Source organism: Cyprinodon variegatus, unplaced genomic scaffold, assembly GCF_000732505.1.
Source record: "Cyprinodon variegatus isolate N-32 unplaced genomic scaffold, C_variegatus-1.0 Scaffold847, whole genome shotgun sequence".
NCBI lineage: Eukaryota > Metazoa > Chordata > Actinopteri > Cyprinodontiformes > Cyprinodontidae > Cyprinodon > Cyprinodon variegatus.
This window is the reverse complement of record NW_015151300.1, coordinates 1,946-27,505: the sequence shown is the minus strand read 5'-3', so window position 1 is coordinate 27,505 and position 25,560 is coordinate 1,946. Positions and strand designations below refer to the sequence as shown.

The 25,560-nt window shown below is 35.8% G+C and overlaps 1 protein-coding gene across 1 annotated transcript in view; it reads right to left on the bottom strand.

Annotated features, from left to right (window-relative positions):
- Positions 1–24,781, bottom strand: part of adad1 (adenosine deaminase domain containing 1) — a 28,988-nt gene extending 4,207 nt beyond the window's left edge. Inside the window, exons 1-11 of the mRNA XM_015397261.1 lie at positions 24,713–24,781; positions 16,703–16,868; positions 16,374–16,514; positions 15,506–15,676; positions 14,850–14,921; positions 13,878–14,003; positions 7,940–8,063; positions 5,505–5,675; positions 4,289–4,364; positions 4,018–4,174; positions 737–971 (exon numbers count right to left, since the gene is read on the bottom strand). Coding sequence (XP_015252747.1) covers positions 737–971; positions 4,018–4,174; positions 4,289–4,364; positions 5,505–5,675; positions 7,940–8,063; positions 13,878–14,003; positions 14,850–14,921; positions 15,506–15,676; positions 16,374–16,514; positions 16,703–16,859 — 1,430 coding nt within the window. The 5' untranslated portion in view covers positions 16,860–16,868; positions 24,713–24,781. The remainder of the gene's footprint in view (positions 1–736; positions 972–4,017; positions 4,175–4,288; positions 4,365–5,504; positions 5,676–7,939; positions 8,064–13,877; positions 14,004–14,849; positions 14,922–15,505; positions 15,677–16,373; positions 16,515–16,702; positions 16,869–24,712) is intronic.
- Positions 24,782–25,560: the final 779 nt, after the last annotated feature.

The following is a 25,560-nucleotide window of genomic DNA, read 5'->3' as shown; positions in this document are numbered from 1 at the left end:
AAAGGTAAATTTAAATGTTTTATTTAGATTGCAAAAATAAATCATAATAAAAATAATCCTATTTATGATGTTTTAAAAATTAAGACCTACAAAAGACTATTTAAGACATTTTAATACCAATTAAGGCCTTGGTTTTATTTTGAAGAATTCAATGCTTTTTACTGTAAGACTTTTTAAGGACCTGCGGGACCCCTGTCACATTACTGTATGAAAAACAAAAAAAAAAAATAACAGGTACATATGACACTTATAGCTAGTCTGAATGTGAAAGCGCAGTAACCCAAGTTCCATGACCATGTACAAGATCATAGTCTAATAATTTGATTCCAAGTCTAAAATAAACATGACAAATGATGTAATTAATGAAGGTGATTATATCTGCCCATAGGGCCATGTTAGTTTGAACGGCGTTTCCTCAAATGAAATGAACAGCTGTAAATGGTGGGAAGTACTCATTCAGTTTAGCTTTGTCTAACATTAAAAGTGATTTAAAGTTGACAAATTTAGCCATCACCAAAAACAAAACAAAAAAAATTTGAAATCTGTAATGCAGTAAATCCATTAGGAGATATTGCAACTAAACTTAAACATAAAACTATCTAACTTTACTCCTGCATTATCATCGTATGCCAGCTATGAAAAAAATTGTTTTTATTTTGATGCCTCCATGTTCATGCTGCCGTTCTTCCAACGTAAAAAAAAAAAATGTTATCCAAAATATGTTAGGTATGCTTACTCTTCGATGGTTTTTCCCTCAAGACCATCCACAACCTCCAAAGAGCTGTCTCCTTCACTCCAGTTGATGCCACTGGTCAGAAACCTGCTGCCAGTGTTAGAGGTGACCACAGAGGGCACTAGGCTAATCTGGGGTCGCATGTCGCAGTAGAACATGGGCAGCTGGGAGGTGATTCCCTCCACTCGCTCATTCACAGATATCTCCATACCACGGATTTCAGTGCAGCCAGAGTCACCTGTAAGGTTTCACATAATCTGTTACAAATTCGTTAACATGACAGTGGAGCTGGTAAATTAGCAGCTAGGTCCTTATCTGAAAAGACTTTCTGGCTTTATTTTAAAAATGCCTGGGATGTGTGAGAAAATAAAACAACTCATCTAATTCTATTGATCGCTTATGGGAACCCAATATTTGTGACTTAAATATTTTACATACGCTTCACTTTTGTAGTTGTAAATTTCGGATGTAATGAAGTTGCAAAGTTAAAAAATACATTACAAAAGTTAATCTTTCCAAATCTTCCAAAATTTAATTCATTGAATACATTTTTAGAAGATAATTTGAAGCCTTTATTGCATCTTCATTTTATTGCAACTCCTCAGTGCTAAGCCACCTTTCCTTAAGGCCAAAACCTCATGAAGTTGCTTTGTCATCCGGGCTGAATAAAAACGTTGCGACGTCTTCTGCAAATAGAATACCTTGTCCGACTGTCTGATAAAGATAGGACCAGGGTTCTATTGTGGTAAGGCCTTTGCAGCATTTGAAAGTAATGTAAGACACATGATGCATAGTAAAACACATTGGCCTCAGGCAAAATCACAAACTGAAATGGTCAATAAATTTAAGCAGCAAAAAAGTGCCTACTGCTTAATTTTTAAAGCTTGTACGTATTAAGGTCAGACAAGCTACAAGAGCATCTTTGATGCTCCTGAAGTGAAGTCCAGTAAAGTGTATCCAGATGCATATGATGCTTCTGCTGCTCCTGTGTTCAATAGCACACAATAGCAAGAGTGGCTTTGCTATATTTGCTGAGATAAGCTGGTAAAAAGTAGTTTTATTATATTTTTTTGGTGAGAAAGTCCATCTCAAAACATCATCTGTGCAGCCAGTTCATCAAGATTATAATCCTGCCTTAAAATATTATTCAGTGTCGGAGGCATGCAGAACCCCGCATACAGACTGTGCGCTGTCACTGGGAATCCAGCAACAGGCCAGGCTGCCTGTTTGGGGTTTTCCCCCACCGTTTGTGGTGGCTGCAAGGAGATATTGGCGTTTTTCAGGTATATGGTGCAAACTGCAGGCACTAGAATTATAAACGCAAACATATTTTGCCAGCAGGTTGACATTTTAAGTTGATTTAGGTGAAAAGCCGTTTCAGTGGAGTGATCATAGCGCTCTGCATCAGCAGTGCTGTTTCCATCTCCCTGCCAGCTCCCAGATCAGCTTCTCTGATTGGTCGATGTGGTGCATCGAGCAGCAAAAGCTGAAATGTTCAAACTCCAGAAGCTGCTGCTGGTGAAACGCTTCATGTGCCTCAGATGCTTATGAGGTGCTGCTTAATTGTTTATTTATAAAAGTGTCATTGAGCTTTACTAAAATTACAACTATAATAGCATTACAGACTTGCTCATGGACCTGGTACTCTCCTTTTAAATTCGTCATACCATTCCAAGCCATTATAATCTGGGGCTGTACCCTGGTACATTTTTATAGAATAGGTGAACTTACTTTTGGAGTTTCCCTTAGTTAAACACTGGACAAATGTGATTGTTTGCCATGTAATTATAATGGGTGGGGAGTATAAGCATCCCTCAAACATGGAAACTATGATATTTTCACACCTTTTTATCATGGTTTTAAGACTGGGGAATTTGCTGGTGCTCAAGAGCACCCACCTTCAAAGCAAGGTGAAGGTACTGACAGCGTAAGATAAACTATTTTTAGGTTAACTTTTCCCCTCTTCAAAAAAATTATTTCAGTTTCATATCCAACTCTGGGTTAACACAATTTTACTGTGCGTTTAAACGGAGCTATGTTTAAACCTTGGCTTGAATGTCGTTAGGCAGATCTAAATTTATTCACCGCTTAATGTTAACATGCATACATTTGGGGTAAATGTACACATAACCCTTTAAGAGTTAAATCTTGTTTTGTTTTTTGTTTTTTTTATTCAACCAATAGGTTATTTATAGTAGAAAACGAGACACTGTGTGCAGACTATTCTATTTGGGAAACATTTTCTTTTAAATTAAAAAAGGCTTTACAAAAAATACTCAGAATGAATGGAAAAGTACTGATTGGCACAAAAGCAATTAAACGGTAGACCTGTAGCATGTTCCCACTGGTATTTTTGGTGATTTGTGATTGCAGTAAGTTCCAAATATTAATGGCTGGAAAGTCTAATTACTAACACCCTAATATATTTCTCCCTCTAATACTTGGTGTAGCGTGACGGTTCCCAACCCTGCTCTTCAGGTCCCACTGCTGTGCATGTTTTAGATTTTTCCCTGCTTCCACATGCCTTGCTTTAATAAGTGGATTATTAACAGGCCTCTGCAGCTCTTCATGACTGCTGAGGAGGTACTGTAGTCATTTAATGGAGGTGTGCAGGAGGAGAAACGCATCTAAAACAAACCGGCCTGTGGGTCCTGAGGAGCAGGGTTTGAAACCATTGGTATATACGTATCAAATCATTTAATTTAGGTGGATGAAAAAAATGTATCCTAATAAAATAAGTTAGCTGAACTGAAGTCTAATATCCACCTAGAGTTAAGGACATTTTCAGGAAATCTACCCGAACTATTATGATCTAACAGTAATAGTCTATACCAGGACTAGCAAACTGATGCCATCCAGAGGCGGTGTTCTTGATGTTTAAGATGTTTTCTAGTTAAACACAACTGATTCCAATGAATGCTTCATGGTGAAAGTAGACAACATGTATACACAACTGTATATTGTATTTTCATCTCTTTTTATTTATTTTTTTTGTATTATTTGTAAAGTGACCTTGAGTGTCAAGAAAGGCGCTGTTAAATAAAATGTATTATTATTATTATTATTATTATTAACATAGTCTTTGGAACAAAGAAAACTGCTGGAAATTAGGACAATTATAACAACCCACCAAATCCTACTGATAATGTTGATCACTATAGAGTATTTAGATGCTGTTAAGACAAATATATTACACACCTAAGTTCTTGATCATTTATGTGAAAAAATGCTGTAAAAGCAGTACAAACCGGTTGCTCGAGTCAAAGATGCGGGATTCGACTTACCTACAAGGATGCTTTGAACATAGACCGGCTCAATGAAGTGGCTCAGTAAGGCCCCTTGGTATCCAAGGACTTGCCACTGTGTAATCTTGTCAGTGCTTGACATGCTGACCATCTCGCTAGCAGAGTTATTAAGTGCAGAGGAAAAAACTGACAACACCTTTGAAGGAAAAATTGATATGGACTGTTATTTAAATAAAATACGATATAAAATAAGCTGAAGAGCGACATAAAATTGTATTCCGACAAATAATTGAAAGTCGTTGTAAAATACCTTGCCCCCCACTGACAGGTGAAGGCTAATCTCACTGTTGACTTGCCAGGGTGTAACAGAATAGGGGTTCAGACGACTAGGAATAAGGCAGAGGGTAAAATCAGGACTTTGGTGTATAATCAAATCAAAATAATTGTAACTAGAAATTTTAAACTTTGTAATAAAAAGCCAAGTAAATAAGACAGAACTAGTTTTGAAATTAAATAAGATTAAATATTTTCCCAACAAATGAATATTAAGTAATCACTACCAAACATTTATTCAAACTTTTGTAAATCTTATGAAAATAAATTTGGATATAATTCATTAATTACTTCATGTAGTAGTTAATAAAAGTTAATTGTTTTAATTTTAGGTTCAATTGCCCATAGATGGTAATACCCACAGTGAAAATCCATGTCCGGACGCTCCAACATACATGGACAAAATGTTTGGTATCCTTCATTCAAACAAAGAAAAACGTCCAACGTTCACAGAAATAACTTGAATCTTATAAAAGTAATAATGAATGATCATTCGATTAAAATTAAGAGTCAAATAAAACTATTTTAAGAGGACCTTTCATTTAGGCATTAATGATCCTTTTTTTAGCAAATCAGCGGAACTTACATTTGAATGCCCTTGTTTCCACTAGTTCGTCGTTACACCCACTGCCAAATACTATTGAACCTGCACAGACTCACTATATAGTTATAAAGTTCAAGTATTATTGATTGATTGATTTAAGGGATGAACAGTCCACTTGCCCTACACACTAGGGATGGGACTTAATATTGCACGAGAACGTGCAAATTGAGGGTTATCCCTTAGGGCTGGTGTTTAGGAGCTGGTTTGGGATTCAGCCATGGTGTGTACCACACTCAACATGAAGTGAATGTTTCTTCTTTATTAAGTCAAGTAACTGTAGGTGGGTGGAGTAGCCAGAAATGTAACTCAGATTTTTTAGGAGTAAAATAATCAAAAATAAACCACATAGTTCAGCAAAACTACTTCTAAACATTTTTTTGTATTTTCTCCAAAACCTACTCTAATATTTGTAACTGGCTATACAAACTGGTTTACCACTAACCAGTGTTACAACATACACCTCTAGGTGCCTTATTTATTTTTAGGTGCCATGGATTCCCTGGTTATAGATGTGACAAACAAACACTGACCTATGCTAATGGCTAATTGAAGAAGCAGTAATAAACATATATTAAGAACAAATACTTACAGCTGGTTAGGGATCTGAGCTGCACCCTTTGGAAGTTGGTTAACATATAGATGCAGGGTGAGTTCACTTTTTAGGCAGAGGAGGTTGCTGTTGACGTTCTGTGTGAAAACAGACTTCTCAGACAGACTGGGATTTTTGCTGAAATACATCAGCAGGTGCCGGTAGAGATACCTTATAATACAGAGAAGATAGAATGTGATGTAGATAAGATATGCTGTAGTGTCTTGCATGGTAAGGTGCACAACAGTGTCATCTTAGACCCAGGATACCAAAAAGTTGGGATATTAAAGTCTCTAGGTCAGATCTGACTTTCTAAAGTGCAGATAAATGTTGTGATTTATCAAGGAAAGTAGAAATTCAGCAGAAACGTTTTTTGCAGTAGATTAGTGGCCTAACAAGCCAGCATCATTTGAAGTAATTTCAAAATAAGCAGAGTTGTTTCCATTTCTACCCGTTTCACATCTTTGCTGCTGACCTCTGAGATAAATTGAGCCTCATTTTCCAGGCTATGATGAAACACAATGGGGAAAAAAGACAATTTTCTTTGCATTTCCTTTTGTTGTTTTATATCACATGTTCAGAATGTTAACTCAAAATAGGACATTATTTGCATGCGTTTTTGGGAGATAAACCAATTCGACATTAGCGTCAAAAAGATAAAGATAAAACAAAAAAGATTATGACTCCTACATTGTGCAACTTCCACAGCACAGGAGCAGGAGCAGGTAGACAGAATGGGCTTGAAGTGCTGCGGAGCCTTTCATAGAGTACGTTATAAACCAATAATTGATTTACTATTAATTGCAGATATAGTTTAGTAGATTTAAATGTATTTAATCAGTTTAATTTATTATATGTGCTCAGTGGTGTCAAAAGTACACACGTTTGTTACTTAAGTTGAAGTATAGATACTGCAGTTTAAAAACACACTGGTAAAAGTAAAGTATCAACTTGACCTCTTTACTCAAGTAAAAGTGAAAAAGTATGTGCTTCATAAACTACTTAAAGTATAAAGTAACCTTTAAAAAAAACAGCCATATGCCACTATATAAATTAAAAGCTAAATTTTTCGACTACTTCGAAAAATTCTTTGAGATAGGGCCAAGGATGAGGGAGGTCTTGTTGGTCTCCATCTCCCAATACGTTCACGCCTGTGTCCGACCTTTCAACATCTTTCTCTGAATCCTACATTGTAGCATGGCATAGACAATTCATGTTTGCAGTTTGAAGAACACCTGCTTGCTTCTGATGATTTCCTTTAGCTAACCAATGNAACGCTTGGTACATGTATACACACGTCATGATCGGATCATTTCATTTAGTGTCCATGTAAACGGAGATTTTGAATTTCCGATCAACCAAGGTTTGGATCGGATCGGGGAAATTTTGCGCATGTAAACGTAGCTATTGTCTCAAAGTTAAAGCATTATACATGGAATATCTGTTGATACAGACAAATCTAATCAGCTTGTGATCTACTGTTTGCTAAAGTAACTAGAGCAATGTGAAATCAAATCAGTAGATGATAGTGTGCTTTAAGTGATGGTGACATATCTTTCAGTCATTTAAATACATTGTTCTAATATATCTGAGAGAAGGTTTAGCTCCTGATGCGTATCGTGAACAGAAAATGGAGCTCTTTGTGGCATAACTCTCCTTCTGGGTTAGCATCTCCAAGCAACAGCTGCACAAACACCTGCTTCTTTAGCCAACTCTCCCCTCTTCTCATCTTGTTTACCCCTTGTGATTTCTACATCGTTGATCGTTATGCACTCCAGCTCAAATTGAAAAGGATTAAAGTTACTCATTGGCGTTTTGGCTGGACAAGGGCTATAGTGATATAGGACCTTCCATAAATCATTGACCTTGAATGCATTGCAACATAAACATTGCATTCGTGTAGGAATATTTTTAAAAATTTATAAAAACTAAACAGTATTTTAACTGTATTGTATTTACATTAATACTTCTAGAGTAAGATTTACTGTTACAACTAAACCCAATCCAACCTTTCTGCTCAAACAAAACAGCCTGCTTCTGGTGCAACATTTTTGTCAATGTGTGCTGTATGTGTAAAGGTTGGTACCCTCCGAATAGCCTCTATGGCTCTGTGTGAGATAGCAACCTGGGCCATGTTAGGTCATTGTGTAAAATATTGCAAACTAATGCTTCCAGACCAAATAAATGTACTTAATGCAACCAAAAAAAAGAGAAAAAAAAAACAAAGACAGGGGAAGGCAACCAACAAAGCGATTAACAAAGTGAGAAGTCAGTAAATGTATAAGACCAATCAAGTTATGGTCATACACATTCAAGTTAAATATTTTTAATCTACAGAAACAGTAGTCGGCAGTAGTCGCTCATGTTAACCCACAGCAACATGTTAACCTGAATCAACTCTAACTTTTAGATCAAGAAATATTTTCAATAAATACCTCATAAGAGACCTCCTTGCTGTCACAACACCATGTGAATCGTGCACAATCCGTCCATTGGCAGACACACACTCTTTGGCATTGTAGTTTCCAGTCCCAAGAGCGACCACCTCACATCCAGTGGCTAGAACAGGATTAAGTTAAACATTTCAAAACAGGCCTTCTTGGCAATTCTTTTTCTTCTATGAGTAATGTCACAGTTTACCTAAACATCTTTACTGAAACGTGTTTTTCAACAATATAAGTTCTCATTTGTGTCACTTGTACAGCTTACCCCATAATGAAACTCTCCACATTTTTGGAAACCTCTAGTAAAAATGTATAAATATCCCTTAAACATGAAAGTAACATTTTTTAGGGAAGTATGTTTTGTCCCATTTTGAGATTCATATGAGGTTTTTTTGCAACAAACAAAGTGGGTAGCGGGCACGACCCATGTATGGAGGGCTTACAGGGTTTAAACAGGAATGAGTAACTAATTTAATGCTCTTTAATTAATAATTATAATAATTAATTCCATCACAACAAGTAACCATGACCCTCATATAACACGGAAAAATCCTTCGTCATCTTTGTAGTCAACAGGCTGCAGCCATGTCCCAGACTCGTTGTTTTCCAGCCACTTTTGTTGAAATTTGCATTTTCTCCATTCTCTAGCTTTTTCTCCGCCTTGAGCCTCTATTCCGAACATACGGCTTTAGGATCAATTGGAAGTAGTTCTGCGCCAATATATCGCAAAATAATATTTGATGAAATTGTGTTTATAAACACATGTGAGAAACAAAAAAATAAAGCATTTTAAATGCTACAGTAATCACATTAAATACATTTTAATGCTAATTAAGGCCTTCATTTAAACAATAATTTAATGACTTTTAATGATTTTTAATGACCCGCGGAAACCTTGGCTTTAGTCCTCGACGCGGCCAAACCAGGTTCGACTCTGACCTGTGATCCTTTGCCACATTTCTCTCCCCCTCTACCTCTCTCATACCCACTTTCCTGTCAGCCTACTGTTGGAAAAACGAGCCACTAGTGGTGCAAAAAAAAATACAAAACACAAAAGGCCAACAAAGTGTAGGACCAACAATAGTGGGGGCTGATTCCTCTCCAAAATATTCTGGGAATCTGTGAGAGTGAGTGGCATTTCTAACTATTTGATATCCTTGGATTAAAAACATATAGCCAAATCATCCATCCATCTTCCGCTTATTCCATCAGGGTTGCAGTGGGGCTGGAGCCCATCTCCAGCAGTGTTTGGACAAGAGGCATGGTACACCCTGAACAGGCAACACAGACAACCATGCTCACACACACTCAGTCACTCAACCCTAAAGGCCAATTGAGACATCCCAATTAATCCAACAGTCATGTTTTTGAACTTTGGGAGGAAGCCGGAGTACCTGGAGAGAACCCACCCATGCTCAGGGAGAAAATGCAAACTCCATGCAGGAAGATCCTGGGCCGGGAACTGAACCAAGAACCTAGCGTAACAGCGCTACACACTGCCCCACAGTACAGCCCCTAGCCATCTCATCACATTATTCTCTAGACACAAAACCAATCATCAATTTATTTAGAACACCTACATCCCACAAAAACTTGGAAATTATCTAAATTCTCTTTCTGTATTCTCAAGACCCCTTTTCTAAGACGTGGGCCCTATTGGCAACAAAGAATTTCTGCCTCACTTAATGAATGTAACTCAAAGGTTGGATTTTTTAAAGGTTTCAAATAAATATTAGATGGCTGTATATTAAGGACTAATAATTGAGACCAGCATTGCACTTGCTCCTGCTTTAATCTGAGGTAACTCAATGCTCTAAACTGAGAAAGGGACAACAACAAAAAAAAGTAACTCGATGTAAAATAGGATATTATCAAAATGGTCCTAAAGCAAATATGTTTTAGAGTCTATATGCTCCACTAACATGTTATCAATATTTCTAAAATTACAGTAGTTCACATTTCCCTGAAAGGTAATGAACAACCTTTTAAAGTAGAGGATATGCGTGTGCTTCACAGAAGTTTTGTGATTATGTAATAGTTCGTTCACCAATTATGTGGCATGATTGCATAATATACTTATCTCCTCTGAGTCATGTCAAGGTTTACTAAACCTACAATATTTCTCAAGCAATGTATTTATTTCCACTACAGTCATGTGTAAACATTAAAAACTATTTCTTTCTTTGATTCTAACAATATGGGATTTAAAAAGATGGATTTCGCTAAGAGGATAGTGATTTTCATGTTTGACTAGTAAAGAACGACCTAATTTGGACCATGACTATCAGGCTGCATATTCAGTGCCATGACATGCAGTTTCTAAAAGTAGAATAGGAGGAAGATCTTTTAGTTTTCATGCTCCTCCCCCGTGGAGTCATTTCCCAGTATTAGTCAGAGAGCAAGAAACCATGTCTGGGTGTCTAGACTAGATTTAAAAAAATGTTTTTTTTGAAGCAGTTTAAACAGTTTCTCTTTGAGAAGAATGTAAATTGATAAATTTCACTTTTTGAGATTTAATAAAGGTTTTATTTGTTCTTATCTTAATCTGCTTATTCTAACATCTTTAGCTACTGCTTAGCAGGCTGCTAGGATTCATTCTGCTGTCCTTCTTATGTCCCCCCTACTCCTGCCCTTCCTCCTCAGCTGTTTATCAGCCTGTCCGCCTGCTCTGCTAACTCAGTAGGTCTGCTTCACTGTCTGATGCTGATGGTCCTGCTTTCAGTGCCAAACTTGTTGCTCTGAACACATCTGTAATTATGGCACATTTTGCTGGTAGAGACGCTCAGGCTCTCTCCCTCCTCCATGGTTTTTATGAATGACATGTCTCTGCAGTCAGCCGAAGTTAACCAACTTTGCGCATCAGTGTGGGAAGGGGTGGAGGAGCCTGAGCCGAGGAGGATTCTATTCAATTCAGTTCATTTATATGGCGCACATGTCATCTGAAGGCCCTTTATGAGACTATTTAACCAATTCAATCAACCAATTCTGATATAGATATTAACAATATGAAAGAATCCTCAAAACATTACCAATAGATGCCTGGAAACAATTATGAAAATAATTTTTCCACATCTATGAAACTCCTAAAACATTTTAAAAATAATGAAAAAACATCAGATTTAACCATTTTTATGTGGAGGTCATCTTAGGAAATGCACATTTAACCAGGGGATTTCTCCCCCCTTATATTCCTCAGTCCACGGCTTCTTGCTTTTTTCCAGATTTTCTGTCAAGCCTCCATCATTTTTTTAATAATCAACTTCCATATCTTTAAGGGGACAAAGACACCTAAGCCTGAAAGACAGTTTAAAAGTGTCTAGGATAAATTTGCAAAACTAAGTAGTGTTAAAGATAGGTTCCGTGTATCCACCCTGATGCTCCATCTCTCCGGTTCTTTTCCATGAAAAGAGATCACTCGGGACAAACTCTTTAAATAACACTGCATAACTTATATTTATTAAATAACCAGGAGGCATGACAACAGATTCTGATAGAAATTGTAATCTTATTCTGATCAGAGAAAGTGCTTTGAATGTACAGAAGGCAGCTGCACACCTCCGGGCTCACCTCTCAGGAAGTGGCCCAGATTAACAGTTAGAAAGGCATTTTATACATCTACATTCTGCCTCATCATCTTATTTTACATCATACACGTTAGCAGATGATGACATCCATGGCTCCAGCCTTATCAAAATATTACACTTCGTTCTTAGCTGAAGAACACTGCTCTCATTCAATTTCCAAGTCTTTGCCACGTACAAAATGAAGATTATAACTGTATTTCCAGTCTTAATTAGATTAAAACATCAGTTCTGACACGCAGCAGGCAGCCAGTACCAAGGTGTAATAAACTCACATCTTCAATGATAATTATCCTAACACTAGCTTTGAAAATACAAACTAGCCTTCAGTTGCTTTTTTTCTTATTTTGAATGTAAATGTTCTTATTCCATTGGCAAAGTGTCTCATTTACCTGATCAAATCAAGAAAAATGCACTTTAAGACAAACTGGCTTTATTTAAAGCTTTTGCAGTGAGCTCAGGGTTAACTGCAAAAGACTGAGTGTAACAGCCACAGAAACTTGTGTTTTTAAACAGTTACCTCATTATTAGCACATAAACATGAGAAAGGCAATGTGAAAATGTGAACCCAACGCTGTTAAAACCGTCATCCGCTCAATGAAGCAGGTGAAAATCTTGTTGCCAATTCTGCTTAATTTTTCGCTACATTCAGCAACTTTTGAGGCCATTTTTTTTCTTCCCAAAACTGACTATTGATAAATCTAGCAACCATTTCCTGTCCCGTTGGAGATGTGACAACGTGAAAGCAGTTGAGTTTAGTGTCTTCAGTGAGGAGTGAGCGAGCCCCTCCCTCCTCCCAAACACTAAGGCAGCAGCAGCCTGTTTCTACAGTTAAAGAGCAACTCTGCTGTTGCCCCACTGAACATGGGCTAGCCATGCGCAAAGCTTCCACTAATCCCCTAAATTAAAAAGGTGGATGTATATATATTTTGTCTCATACTCTATGTCTCTCTGTTAACTGTTTTTTAAATTGAATTTGAAAACAAAAAATTGATTTAGTTTCAAATAAGATTAAAATAACTTCTGGAATACTGGAATTTTTTTAGATAATGTTTATTTTGATTTTTAAATGTCTTTAGAGAATTTTCTATCACTTTCTATATTGCAAATGTTGGATTACCTATATTATATGTATTACAAATTGCATTTAGCTCCCCCTCACAGCTGCAGTCACAGGCTCTGTGTCTGTGGTGTAAGTTTTCACTTACATGGCCAAGATTTATGACAGTGAACTAATGTATATAATAAAATACTAATATAAAATACAGGAAATGCATTTCAACATCATATCACTGTTATTAAATAAAATGAGATTGGGACTGATATTGATATTTATTGTCCAGCACTACCTGTGGCTAATAGACTTTCAATTGCAATAACACCAGTGTGTGGAAATTTTTAAACAGCAAAAACCAACAAATGTTTGCAATGCCGTTAGCAGAAACAGTATTGTAACCTACAAAATATGTGTAAAAACCAATAATTCCATTACAAGGTAAACTTCATAAAAAAGCTACAGGGACTGTGAATGTGTTCACACAATGCACTTTTTTTTTTTTTTAAACAAGCATTTATAGGGATAACATGAACCAGCCGTTTGTTATTTATTTATTTATTTATTTATTAAGAGGTATTCTTAGAGAATAATAATCAAAATAAATTTTACTTATGCACTATAAATCTGATTTACATATCTAATGCAGATTTTTTTTTACTATTATTATTAGATTAGATGGAGTTCAATCAGAAGTCATTGAACTCTTTTCAACAGCAGCGCAGCTAACACATAATAGGCATTTATTTGTTTTAAATAAATACAGACAATTTCAATATTTGCTGTCAATATGTGATTTTTACTTTTAACACAATTTAGCATTTCTCCGTCTTCCTATTCTGACTTTATACCAAACGAAAAACAGATTTACATCAAGTTGACTGAATTTTAGGTCACGAAGATCTTGCAGCTCTCAGTGCAGCAGCTTTGTAGACACTGCAGGCAACAGTCTTGATTTGAGGTGTTTTCGTGTGAAATATTTCCACACTGTGTTGCATGTAGCCAGATGACTGATCGCATTTTGAAAACATTTTGACACTTCTCTGCATTTCCGTCAAGCATGACATCCCTGACAGCACGCAGCACTATGGATTGGGCCCTTAATCACCTTAAGTATTAGGCAAACTGCATTTTGCTTTTCTAAATAACAGCATTTGATTTTTTCGTGTATTATTGTTTTGCATGTCCTTGAAGTCATTAGATTCAACAATAATTCAGTGAAGCACAGTTGAATCTAGTAACTAATGATTGGTTGGGAACATTTTTGTACATTGCCATAACAGAGCATACTTACGAGTTCTGAGAACGAATGCTGCTGCTGTGTCTCCGCAACCAGAGAACTGGGTGTGGTTGTTCATCAGTTTACAGAGTTGATCCTTCACGGCCTGTGAAATCTGAAGGTGGGCTGGACTCTTTTTTTCTGAAAAACAAAATAAAATCAATAAGCTCTACGGATCTGATCTGGGCAAAACAGGATAAAGGATTTTTATTTATTTTTTTTTATATATGAAGCTTATTTGTCAAAGAAAAGTGAACTAGAAATGGAACGGATGATGTTTAGCAGATGATTTCAGACATATCTTAAGGGGATAACTAAATCTACTTTAACTACTAATGTGAGCATCTCAGTTTGACTTCATTTAGTTTAAAAAAACTGAGAAAATTTATTCCAGAATAATATCAGTCTTTTTTGAGTCGTATCTTTTCCATAAATAAGAAACGTACTTGTGTGTCTAACAATATGATATTCAAGTGTTAAAATTTTCCAATTGACTTTTTAAGGAGAGTGTATCTATGCTCTAAGCAGATTACTCAGTAAGGGTCACTGTATCATAATAGCCATGAAATAAGCCTCTCTCATGACAGACATGATATACTTAGATATACTATAGAGGAGGAGAAGTACGGGTACAGCAGCATGGTTTGTAAGCTTTCCATGAGATAATCTATCCCTGCACATGATCTATAGGAGAATGGGTTCCCACATGTTCAAAATTAGTCCAGAGTAAAAATGTACTCTGAATATCTGCAAAACAAACCAATGTTAGCTAAAGCAAATTAACTCCATAGCACTGAAAACCCTCTAATGTTAGTAGATCGCAAACAGCAAATATAACTTTTCCTTTGAGACGTGGTCACACCAATACCACCAGTGTCATTGGTAGGATAACAGAATTAGTAATACATCTGTATTAGTAATATACTGAAACAGAAGGATGTTGGTTCAATCCATCCAATTATGGAAAAAACAGAAAAGGGAAGTTACCGTAAAAGGCTTTACAAGGATGGCTGCCAGAGGTGCATGGCTCCGTCTTCACTGGCAATGGTAGAACAGCATCTACAAACAAGAGATTAGAAAATCCCTGATATTCTTCAGCCCATGTGCATCATATTAAACCACCAGTGACACACATTTTAATTTTATCTTCTCTAACTTTAACAGAGGTAATTTAACACTAAGTGTTGGAAAAACAAGTTCATATAACCTACAAACAAAAAAGCTTTTTATCCCCTGAGTACTTGACATATTTGGACCCTTTTGCAAAATATGTGGATACCACTGGTTAAAGGTATTTTATCATCTCTTAAAAAAACAAAACAATGAAAAATCTTAATGCATTTCACATCCATTTAAAGAGAAAATCTTCATGTTTGAAAAATTGCTGCCTTATGTTTTGCTTTTTTTTTCAAGCAGTGCTTTAAAAGAAAAAGGGGGGAAAATTTTTTTTCCTTTATGAAATATCTAATGCAGCACATGACAACAAATCCCAACCAACCTTTCTATTTTGTTTTTTAACAGTAGAAGAAAGTTTAAAAATCATAATTTTAACCCAAAACAACTTAATTTAGTCAAATTACTTTCATAATGTTATAACTTCAAGTATCAAACAAAAACAGATTAATGTTCTCAAAATACAAAACCTGATGCTTGAGGAAGATCAGATTTGAAACAGTCCAATGTCGGCAAAAAGTCTTCCAAAGCCAGCTTTGCTGCATACTGACGAGCTTCCTTTTTAGTCACGCCACAGCCAGTCCTCTGCTGTGCACCATCTATCACCACAGCAAAGGCAAAATAAAATCCTGCCACATTCCCTATGAAAAAAAAACACAAACAAGAAATGAGATCATAAAAATCTTATCACTTATAAAGTGTTCTATACAGTCTATTATTGCTGCTTAAGTTGGATTGGCTTACTGATTGCCATTTTTATGCCTATAGCATCCAAAAAGGTCAAATGATGAATCATAGCCCATCTTATCAGCGCTTATTATTATTATTTAGCACTTCTTTAATTTCTGTCTTGAAAGAAAGGAGTAATATAGAAAAGAGTAATTAAAAAGATTGCATACTGTTTAACAAAAACTTGAACACACAGGAGGATATATTGTTTGCCACAGCTATTACCAAAACAAACTAGTACTCACAGAAAGATTATTTTTCCTACAGTCTCCTAAAAACTACTTTCAAATGTTACAGATTTAATAAACTTTGCATAAAAAAGGATTTTACCAGAATTCCATATTCTTACTGCAGTAGCAGAGACTTAAAACACAAACAAAAGAAAATACCAAAAAAATGACAATACAGACCAATTTTCTTTAATGTCAATTAGTTAAGAAGACACCTACTCATAAAAATGAAAACATTCAGTGGTTCTGTTACTCAGCATTTTTCACACACACAGTGCAGGAACAATTCACTGATGGTTGGGTGGAAGCAGAACCTTCCACTCAACCATGCACACTTGCCACAAGTAGGTCGGGGAAACGTTTTACGGTAATTTCTCACCTGGGGTTACAGTTTCTTTCATTTCCAGATTAAACTGTAGAACACGGGCAAGCTGATGAAGCAAAGACACGGCGTCGGTGCTGCCATTGTTGTATCTTTCAACCAGCATTTTGGGAGAGATTTTTGGCTTTTCAGGAGGACCTGAGTTCAATAAAAACAGCATAAAAAAAAGGAAAAAAAAACCAAAACAGGTTAAACCACCAGGTTGTCTTAAAAAAGAATAGTGAGAAAACAAAGACATTAAATGTGAAAGTCTATCAAGAAACTGTGTGTCACTTTCAAAAAGACTATCAAGAGTAGTGAATGGAAGCTCCCATTCCAAAGCTTACTGGGTCTGATGGTCTTAGTTTCCTGTCCGACTAAGTGATAATCCTTAGGACCATCGATGGAAGATGGGTCTGAATCTTTCGATTCTGATGCTGTTGGCACATTCCTCTTTTGCATTCCTGAAAATGTGGCTCCTCTAGACCCTCGAAATGAAAACATCCTGGAAGCCTAATAGTTTGAGAAGAACAGAAGAACCAGGTTTGCTCTGATATTACAAAACTGAAAGGCAACTGATATTTAGGAGTGACTTATATGGTTTAGCAATAAGGTTATCAAGAGATGCACTGATCCATGTTTTCTCTTCCGATACCGAAATCTGAATTTGGATATTTGCCGATAGTGGCATTATCCCGATACCAGAGTTTTATTATCGTTATTCATTTTATGTGAGGTTAAAACTACACTCTACAAGCTAGTATATGGACACATATAAGCATCTGTCCCAAAGGAAACTTGAAGTAAGGATGTCAGAAATGAGGAAATTCCCATCCTAAAAGTAAATATAAAACTGCAATGGTTGTAAATTGATATTTATTAAATATAAAGACGAGCCACAAAGAGTTCTAGAAACACAATAAAAGAGTTCCATCTAAACTAAACAGCACAGATAAAAGTCAACACTTTACCTATAACTTCTCAACAAAATATCAGGTGCTGCTTCATCTGAGCAGCACAAGCTTAGACCACTGGCTTGTTGCATCAACAATTCAGAGCTTTTAAGAAGAAATTGTTCAAATAAATAAAAAGTGTATTATTGACTTTTGTAGCAGCAGCAATTTAAAGTCATCAACTGTCAAATATTAGAAAAGGAAAAAAGTGCAACAAGTCAACTATAAACAATTATTACACAATATAAAGAAAACGGTGTGCATCATTCTGAACAACAAAATTAAAGCCATGGTGGTTCTGTACGTCTCTCAAGCTAAACTATAAAGAGCTGCTTCATTTGAGCAGCAGAAATGTTGGCCACCGACTCATTTCATCAACAAATTAAAGGTTTTCAAATATGAAATATAAAAAAGAAAAGGGCCAAATGTCATATATTATGAGAATAAAGTGCAAAACAACTTATACACACAAATAATCTCACTAAAACGTTTAGCATCATTTTGAACAAGGGAAAGGAGGTTCGGCATCAAAGGTGACCTGAATTAAGCTAAAAAACAAAAAATGAGCAGATGACTCATCAAGAAATTTACACTGATGGAGCGATATGGTGTTAAACACATCTCACTCTTACATTGGCAGGTTCTTTTTGAGGAAGTTTTTAAGTTATTATACTAGACTACATTGAAAAAGGTCACTTCGCATCCCATTGCAAATGACTAAATAGTGTATAATGCATGAGTGCGATTTTCACTTTATGTAAACCCACTCTATATTGTTCAGTATAGTTAGTGTATGTTTTTATGATATTTTATCCCACTTTTTATTCACACAATATGCAATCCTCGTCTCGGCGATTCAACATAGACTATAACAGATTATAGGCACAGAAAACGGCATAGGCATTGGCCTAGGTTTTAAGTCAATCAATCAATCAATCAAATAAATATTTTAAAAATTTTATTTAATTGTCGTTTGCTCACACATTCTTGCTCAAGCCTTTGAATTAAAAACCGCTCTGTGCTCCACCATATTTTGCCCGCTCCGCTCACACGCTCCGATACAGTCACAGGAAAATCGTAATAAAATATGGTTCACCTGTCCTTATAATGAGCGTCCAGGAAAGTGGCAACAGTGTATAGGGTTCAGTGCCTGTTGACAGCTTTTTATCGTTTAGATGCTGCTATATGTACTGTTCTCCTTCAGCAGACAGGGCTTCAGAACTGTGACGGATGGGATGCAGTGGATGTTGCTGAACTGATTTTTTGTCATCAACTCCTCTATGGAATCAAACACAGTCATTGCTTTTTCTAGTAAACTCCACTTGTCGGCTCAAAGTGTTTCCGGAAGGTTTTGGTCAGCAGCGTAGGCACAAAGAATGTTGCTTTTCCCTCAGAAGGCTCTTGATCTTATAGAAGGAACTGTTCCATCTTGTCTGGACATCTTGGACAAGATGGGTTGGAGTGGTTGTGGTCGCCATAGATTGTATTTCAAGCTCCAAGACTTCCAAGTTAGACTCAGAGTTGTGAATGCTTGAAACAATCTTTCTACTGTTTGCTAATGCATCACATACACTAGTTTGTGACATCAGGCCCATCACGCACAGCAAGCTGCAGAGTGTGAGGAAAACAACCAAGACAGCAAACAACCATGGTGTCTATCACAGCTGACATTTTACTTGCGTTGTCCCATAGAATGACATGCACTTTTTCCAAAAGGATGTGCCGGTGATTTAACAGCTTGGTGGTGGAGGCAGAGGTTGTAACTAGACATTTTCACCTGAAGCACCGCACTAAAGAAGCCATAAGTATCAAGAGTCAAGCCAGTGAACAATAAGACTTATTGATATTGTGCAGATACCTGAAGTCCAAATATCTGTAATGAAGCTCAGAGCTGGAACTTCTTTTATTTTTCAGCTATTTTTGTTGACATTTGGATATATACTTCTGGTAGCGCAGTCACTAAAGAGTATCAATCGACTACAAAATCCCTAGTTTTCCCCCACTGATGATGGCTGGTTAACGATAAAGTCGAGAAACTTCTCTGTGATTAATTTTGCTTCCATATTATCAGTCGATGGTTTACTTTCTTTTTTAAATGACTCCAGCAGTGATTCCTGGCAGCTCCTTTCCCATTTCTCTCCACTTGCCAAAAAGTCTTGGTGCTCTTGTGACCAGGAACAACCTGCTGAGTCATTTAAGCAGACTACATAGTTGAAAATGCATAGATCCGAATGTCCCTGTGTTAATTTATGGATTTCCAATCTGTAAATTAAGTTGGTATCGGATCGGCCCTGTCCCTAAGGTTGCCAGGATATAAAAATTTTTATACTCTAATCAAAATAAAAAATGCAATATACTAAATATAAAATGTCTTATACCACTGGCTGCATTTTTTCAAGGCAAGGTCATTGCCGTTTAAAAACATTTTTGGCAATATGACAAACTAAAATTCTCTCATAAGTGCCTACTAAGGCTTTGTTCCAAGATGGGTTCAACCTTTTAACTCTCTGGAATCATTTAAAATGTAACTTTTCAATTCCTAGTCTTGATGTCTTGTTTGCTTAACTAAAAAAAGAAGCTGTCAAACAACAAAGAAAAATCCACGGGATTGTGTGCAAAACAATCTGCTTCTGCGGTGGCATCTTAAGGTGTGGCTAATAGTTTGTTTTTTTTAAATCATTATTCATTTATCCGAAAGCACAAAATCAAACAGACTGAAGAGGGTTTTAGTTTTTTTTTTATGGAAACGCACAGCTTTACTTAGGACTTTTGCTTCTCTTTCACCAGAAATTTGCAGTAAACATACCTGACAGCAGTTTAAGTAACAGCAGAACAGCAGTTGAATGAAACCATTATCTTAGTACTCTTAATCAGAACTGTATCTTAGCTTTCTAACCAGGAACACTAGTGGTCCCATAAAAAAAAAATCTAGGAGCACAGAAAAAAAAAAAATGTAGATTTTATGTTTTTAAGAAACTACATAGTGCCCCTGATTTTTTATTTTTTTTTTACATGGGGTTTCCACTCACAAACACCAAACTACCTGCGTGTCTCTTCCCTTTGTAATATAAGGTTGTCTTCAAACTCAAACCAAGGGAAGATACGGTAAACATACAATAACATAAAACATGTTTTTCCATGTCTTGCTTATGTACACCAACATTAGCAAGACAGAAAGTACTCAAAACATTTAAAACTCAAGATAAACTTTATAAAATATTTGCAGTTTTCTGGGTAATTTTAACCTGAACTGAAACTAAATCAATTTGATGTTATCAAATTTAACTTAAAGGCAGTTAACAGGGGCAGAATGTGGATGGAGTTTTGTTTAAAATAAATATAGGGAGTAACTATTTTAGTGCAACAGTCAAAACAAAATATTATATTTACATCCCACTTTTTTAATTTGGGGGTGGATCAGTGGAAGATTTTTCAAGTGTGACTCATGTTGAATGCGGAAACCACTGATGTGTGTTCACTGGATAGCTTTTTGGCCATTGGTAGTACACGTTGCCAAGTTACCAGCCGCCATATAGGTACCTGGTTAGACCACTGGGGTCCGATTCACGAAGCAGGTTTACTGAAAACTAAGTTTTCTAAACCTGAAATATGAGAAACTGACTTTTCCGTTTCACAAAGAGAGTTTCCTCAACCTCTGTTTCAGTCACCGTAGTAACATTCTCCCCAGAGAACCTGGTCGGGAGCAGGTTTTCCTTAATAAACTCAGAGTGCCCTCTGTCTCCGCTCTCCTTAAATGCAATCACGGCGTTTTATTTTCTGATTTAGTCAGATTTTTGTTGTAGTTTTGTGCATAAAAGTAAACATCATCAACTAGGTCCAGCTTTTGAAAAACAAACATTGAATGTCTGTCTGATGAGGATCTTATAAAAGAATGATCAGCACTTTTTCAGAAAATTAAATACTTATAGGGAGAGGATTCTACGACTCAGTGACAGCAAAGGAGATTTATTTGTTTTTGGTTTGTTTAATATGAGCGACATGCGGATCATTTGTATTTATTTTTACAGTACATAAGGAACTAATGAAATAGTTTTCAGATTACACATGACTTTACACTATTACACTAGATTAATTTTGCGGGGGGAGAGGAATTATTTTAGAGTTAGGATTCACTCTGATTTATCGCGATGATAACATCCGAAGCAGCTGGAAACAGCCACTTAGTATTTACTGTGTAAAAGAAGACAGAATCAAACTGAAGAACGCCATGAGATGATGAAGTTCCATCTATTAGAACAATTATTTTATTCTTCATCTTCGCCTGCTGCGAGATGATTTCAAATAAATGGATACATTGATCCACTACCACTTAGGAAATAATCCCATAATATCACGGTAACAGCAACTATGGCAAGTCGTATTAATATGTATTCGTTTTACTGAATTTGTATTGTTGATATCTGAAAAAAACAAATTTTCTTTATATAAATGACCATCTCAAACAAAATGTCATTTACATCTATGTAGATTAAACATTATGGAGGTCTAGAAATCGATTTCAGATCTCCATATTCCTAATATACACGTCATCATTTGTATTTTTTTAACAATGAAGAAATTTCAGATTTTATAAATACATATTCAGTCAAGCTGATAAATGTCACAACAGACACTTAAGATGTGTAAACCTCTCTAGATATATAAAACTTAATTTTTACAAGTATAATTTCACTTTTTAATTTCTAAAATTCAGTTTCTGCTACAAAAATGTAATTTAGAAAATGTATCATTAAAGTTCAGTCTAGGAGTGAGATTTTTATCAGGAAGAATCTTATTTTAGTGATCTACAAATGGAACTTAGAAACTTTCACATTAACTCGAACAACAATCTTCTCCTTTGCCATCTTCCTCTCCTTTGCAGCTGTAGCACTGTTTCTCTGTTTTTTAAACTCCCTTTTTATATCATTTCTGCATAAAAATCTCTAATTTCGTAGGGGTGAAATACTGTAGGCACTTCCTGTTGCCATGGTGACTCGTCGAATCGGGGGCTCCACTGATAATGGCTTTTCATACCGGTTATGCACTTGCTAAACTCTTAAGTGGTTCTACTTGCAGTTGATTAAACTAATTCATAGCAGCTGTTGTGAAACCGAAAACTGAGTTTCCAACATCAGGCTAGATCAATTTGAATCTGCGTTTGTTAAACCTGCTTCGTGAGACACACCCCAGTTCTCCATTTATTCATAGAGATCAGTGGGTTAGACCAGTCGGAATGTAAGCAATACATGTCAAACAATGACCATTTTCTCATTTTCAGGGGTATTGGATATTAAGAATATTACACACGCTCAAACACAACTTCTGATGATGTGCCAAATATGGTGAATTGATGATGTACTGTACATGCAATATACATCTACTGATTACATTCTTATGTTAATGACATTACATACAACTTCAATATTAAAAATCAAGACTGAATTGGGACTGAAACAATTAAATCGGATTAATAAATTATTGAAATAACTGTCAACTAATATAGAAATCTATTACTCGTCAACTGGAGTAGAGACACTAACACATCTTTAGATAACAGAGCTACCCCCTTAGAGCAGTAATTATACTAAAATTGTAAAAAAAAAAAAATAAAATAAAATATTTGCATTTAAGATAAAAAAAATAAATCTTTTAGATCTGTAATATGCACTATCAAGAACCCCTCAAATGGAAAGATTTTCACTTGGTTTACTTTTGTAAAAAGTCTTCTTTCAGGAATCTTTGCTGATTATTAATAAATAAAAAAAAAAAAGAAAAAAGAATTGACAATCGATTTACAAAATAATCGTTAGTTGCAGCCCTAGACTGAATAACAAGTACATGTCTGTTATTTTTATTTATATATATATATATATATATATATATATATATATATATATATATAAAAACATGTGAAATGCATTTCCCCAGCAGAGCACTGTGTGTTGTTGCAGCCAAATGCTACACACGTCGGTATTTTTATAGCGCGACTGGCATTTTTATGGTGCAACTCTGTGAAAGTGGGGAGTACAAAGATGGCAGCAAGTGACTTCAGTTTTTTTCGGTCTATGTGCAATCCAGTGAATAAAGAGATCATTGGAGGAAACAGAGTCGCCGCTCCTCTTCCTCTGACTGCAGAAGCTGTGTTTTGAAGGAGCGGGGTTTCCTTCACTCACCACTCACTGAAGACACCAAACTCAGAAGCTATCTGTACAAATATTATCACCAAAGTCGTCAACTAGACAGGAAACGATCGCTAGATTTAGTTGTTATTTTATTTTTTAACCCTTTATAGGGCAGATACCATTTTTGATCACTTGCATACCTCTTACAAATGGAGCCCCCCATCCCTCAGTGAGGTCTAGAAGAACAAGATCTATATCCAGCCATTGCTGCTACATGGCTGTACATCTTATTTTGACATTTAACCAATTAGATAAGCCCTATAATGATATATAGCTACTGTAAATTAAGCTGAAAAGAAAGTTAACAAAAAAGGTAAAAAGCTTATTAAAAAGTTAATAAGCCTAGTTAACAATTATATTTAGGTTTATAAATTAAAAAATGTAAATACCAGTATCAGCATTAATGCCTCTAAGGTTATGTTGGACCAAAAAAATTGTTTCTTTCACTCTTAGAATGTTTTTCATGAATTTCTTAAAGAAGCACTTTTATTTTTATTAATATATTCGGGCCAATTGGCGTTACTTCTTATTACATTGATTTTTGCCATCAAAATATGCATATGTTTTGAATGTTACAACGGTAATAAGGTCTTGCCCTGGATTCTAATAACAGTACTGGCTTGAAATTTGGATTTTCAAAGTATTTCACTGAGTGCCCTATAAAGGGTTAAAGAAATGGCGGAAAATTCGCGTTGGCAAAACTGAGCTCCCCTGCCTCAGTGAGCTGAGCTCAGTCCTCATATTTCTGTCCCAATGAGGAGGGATCTGCGCTTAAATGCACGGTTGCCATGGCTAATACGCCCAATAAAAGTCAGAATATCGATATAATACCGTTGTAGTTCTAAACATTTTAACACGACCAGGTAGAGGTGCGAGTTTTTTTGTTTTTTGAACTTGCCCTCTGCTGTTGGGGCTGCAGGGTGTTCACCTGCTGATTAAAGTCTTAACAGCACTAGGTTTATTTCTCACAGCGCTTCTCTCACGTTTAAGTGTAAATAAGTAGGTAAATGTGTGAAAACTATTTTGCGTTAAACAATTGTAGCCAGTTTTACAAGTCAGCTAGTGTGCCAGTTGAAAATTTAAACCATGCTTATTTGAGGTAAGCTAACTTTATCTTGTAGCTCTAGTGCAGATTTACGAGTCAATGTTTTGGAAAAGTCTAAACACCAAGATAAAAGGTGGAATTTTAAATTAGAAACCAAACTTAACTGTTAAATTTTACCTGTTTAGGTGTCGAAAAGTAGCAGGAGGTGTAACGGTAAGCGGAACAAGCCCAACTGCCAAACTGACGCGCGAGCCGATGGACTGTTACTTCTTCTTCGTCTTTTTTTTTTATGGTGGTTGCAAAGAAAATTATTAATGTGCATTACCGCCATCTATTGGAATGGAGTGTGGAGCGGGGTGCTATATATAAAGTTTTCCACAAAACAAAACAAAATAAAAATTAAATTAAATTATAATAATTAAGTTAATAAATCTTATACTATTTATATTGATTTCTTATACTGATTTCTTATACTATTTATATTGAATAAAATCAGTTTCTCTGATGTCAGAATGTAATCATCTTCTCTTTTTAATGTACTTGTTTTGTACCTGATTCTGTGCTTAATTCATTTCTCCTGTTCTTTGTCCATGAACTACCTTCACTGCTTATGCGTAGCTTAAATATATATGTTTTGTTTTAACCTGTTGTTTTTTCACTTCCTTCTTTCTCACCTCACAGCCTCACGTATTTAACTCTGTTCACCTTTCTTCAGCTTCTTTCCTCTATTCCTCGATTCTGTGTTCTTTTCTGCATTTTTAACACCTTTGCTTTCTCCTACAAAAACACAGCCATGTGTCTGTAGCGCTGACACCTGTAGTACCTGAGAGGAATAATAATAATAATAATAATAATAATAATAATAATAATAATAATAATATTAAAAATTTTACTTTATTGATCTCACATTGGAGAAATTTACATCTGCATTTAACCCATCCCCTTGATGAACAGTGGGCTGCCATCGTTTGGCCTTGTCTGCGACCCCTGAAAGAGAAAATCTGACAGAAGTATATACATTTATA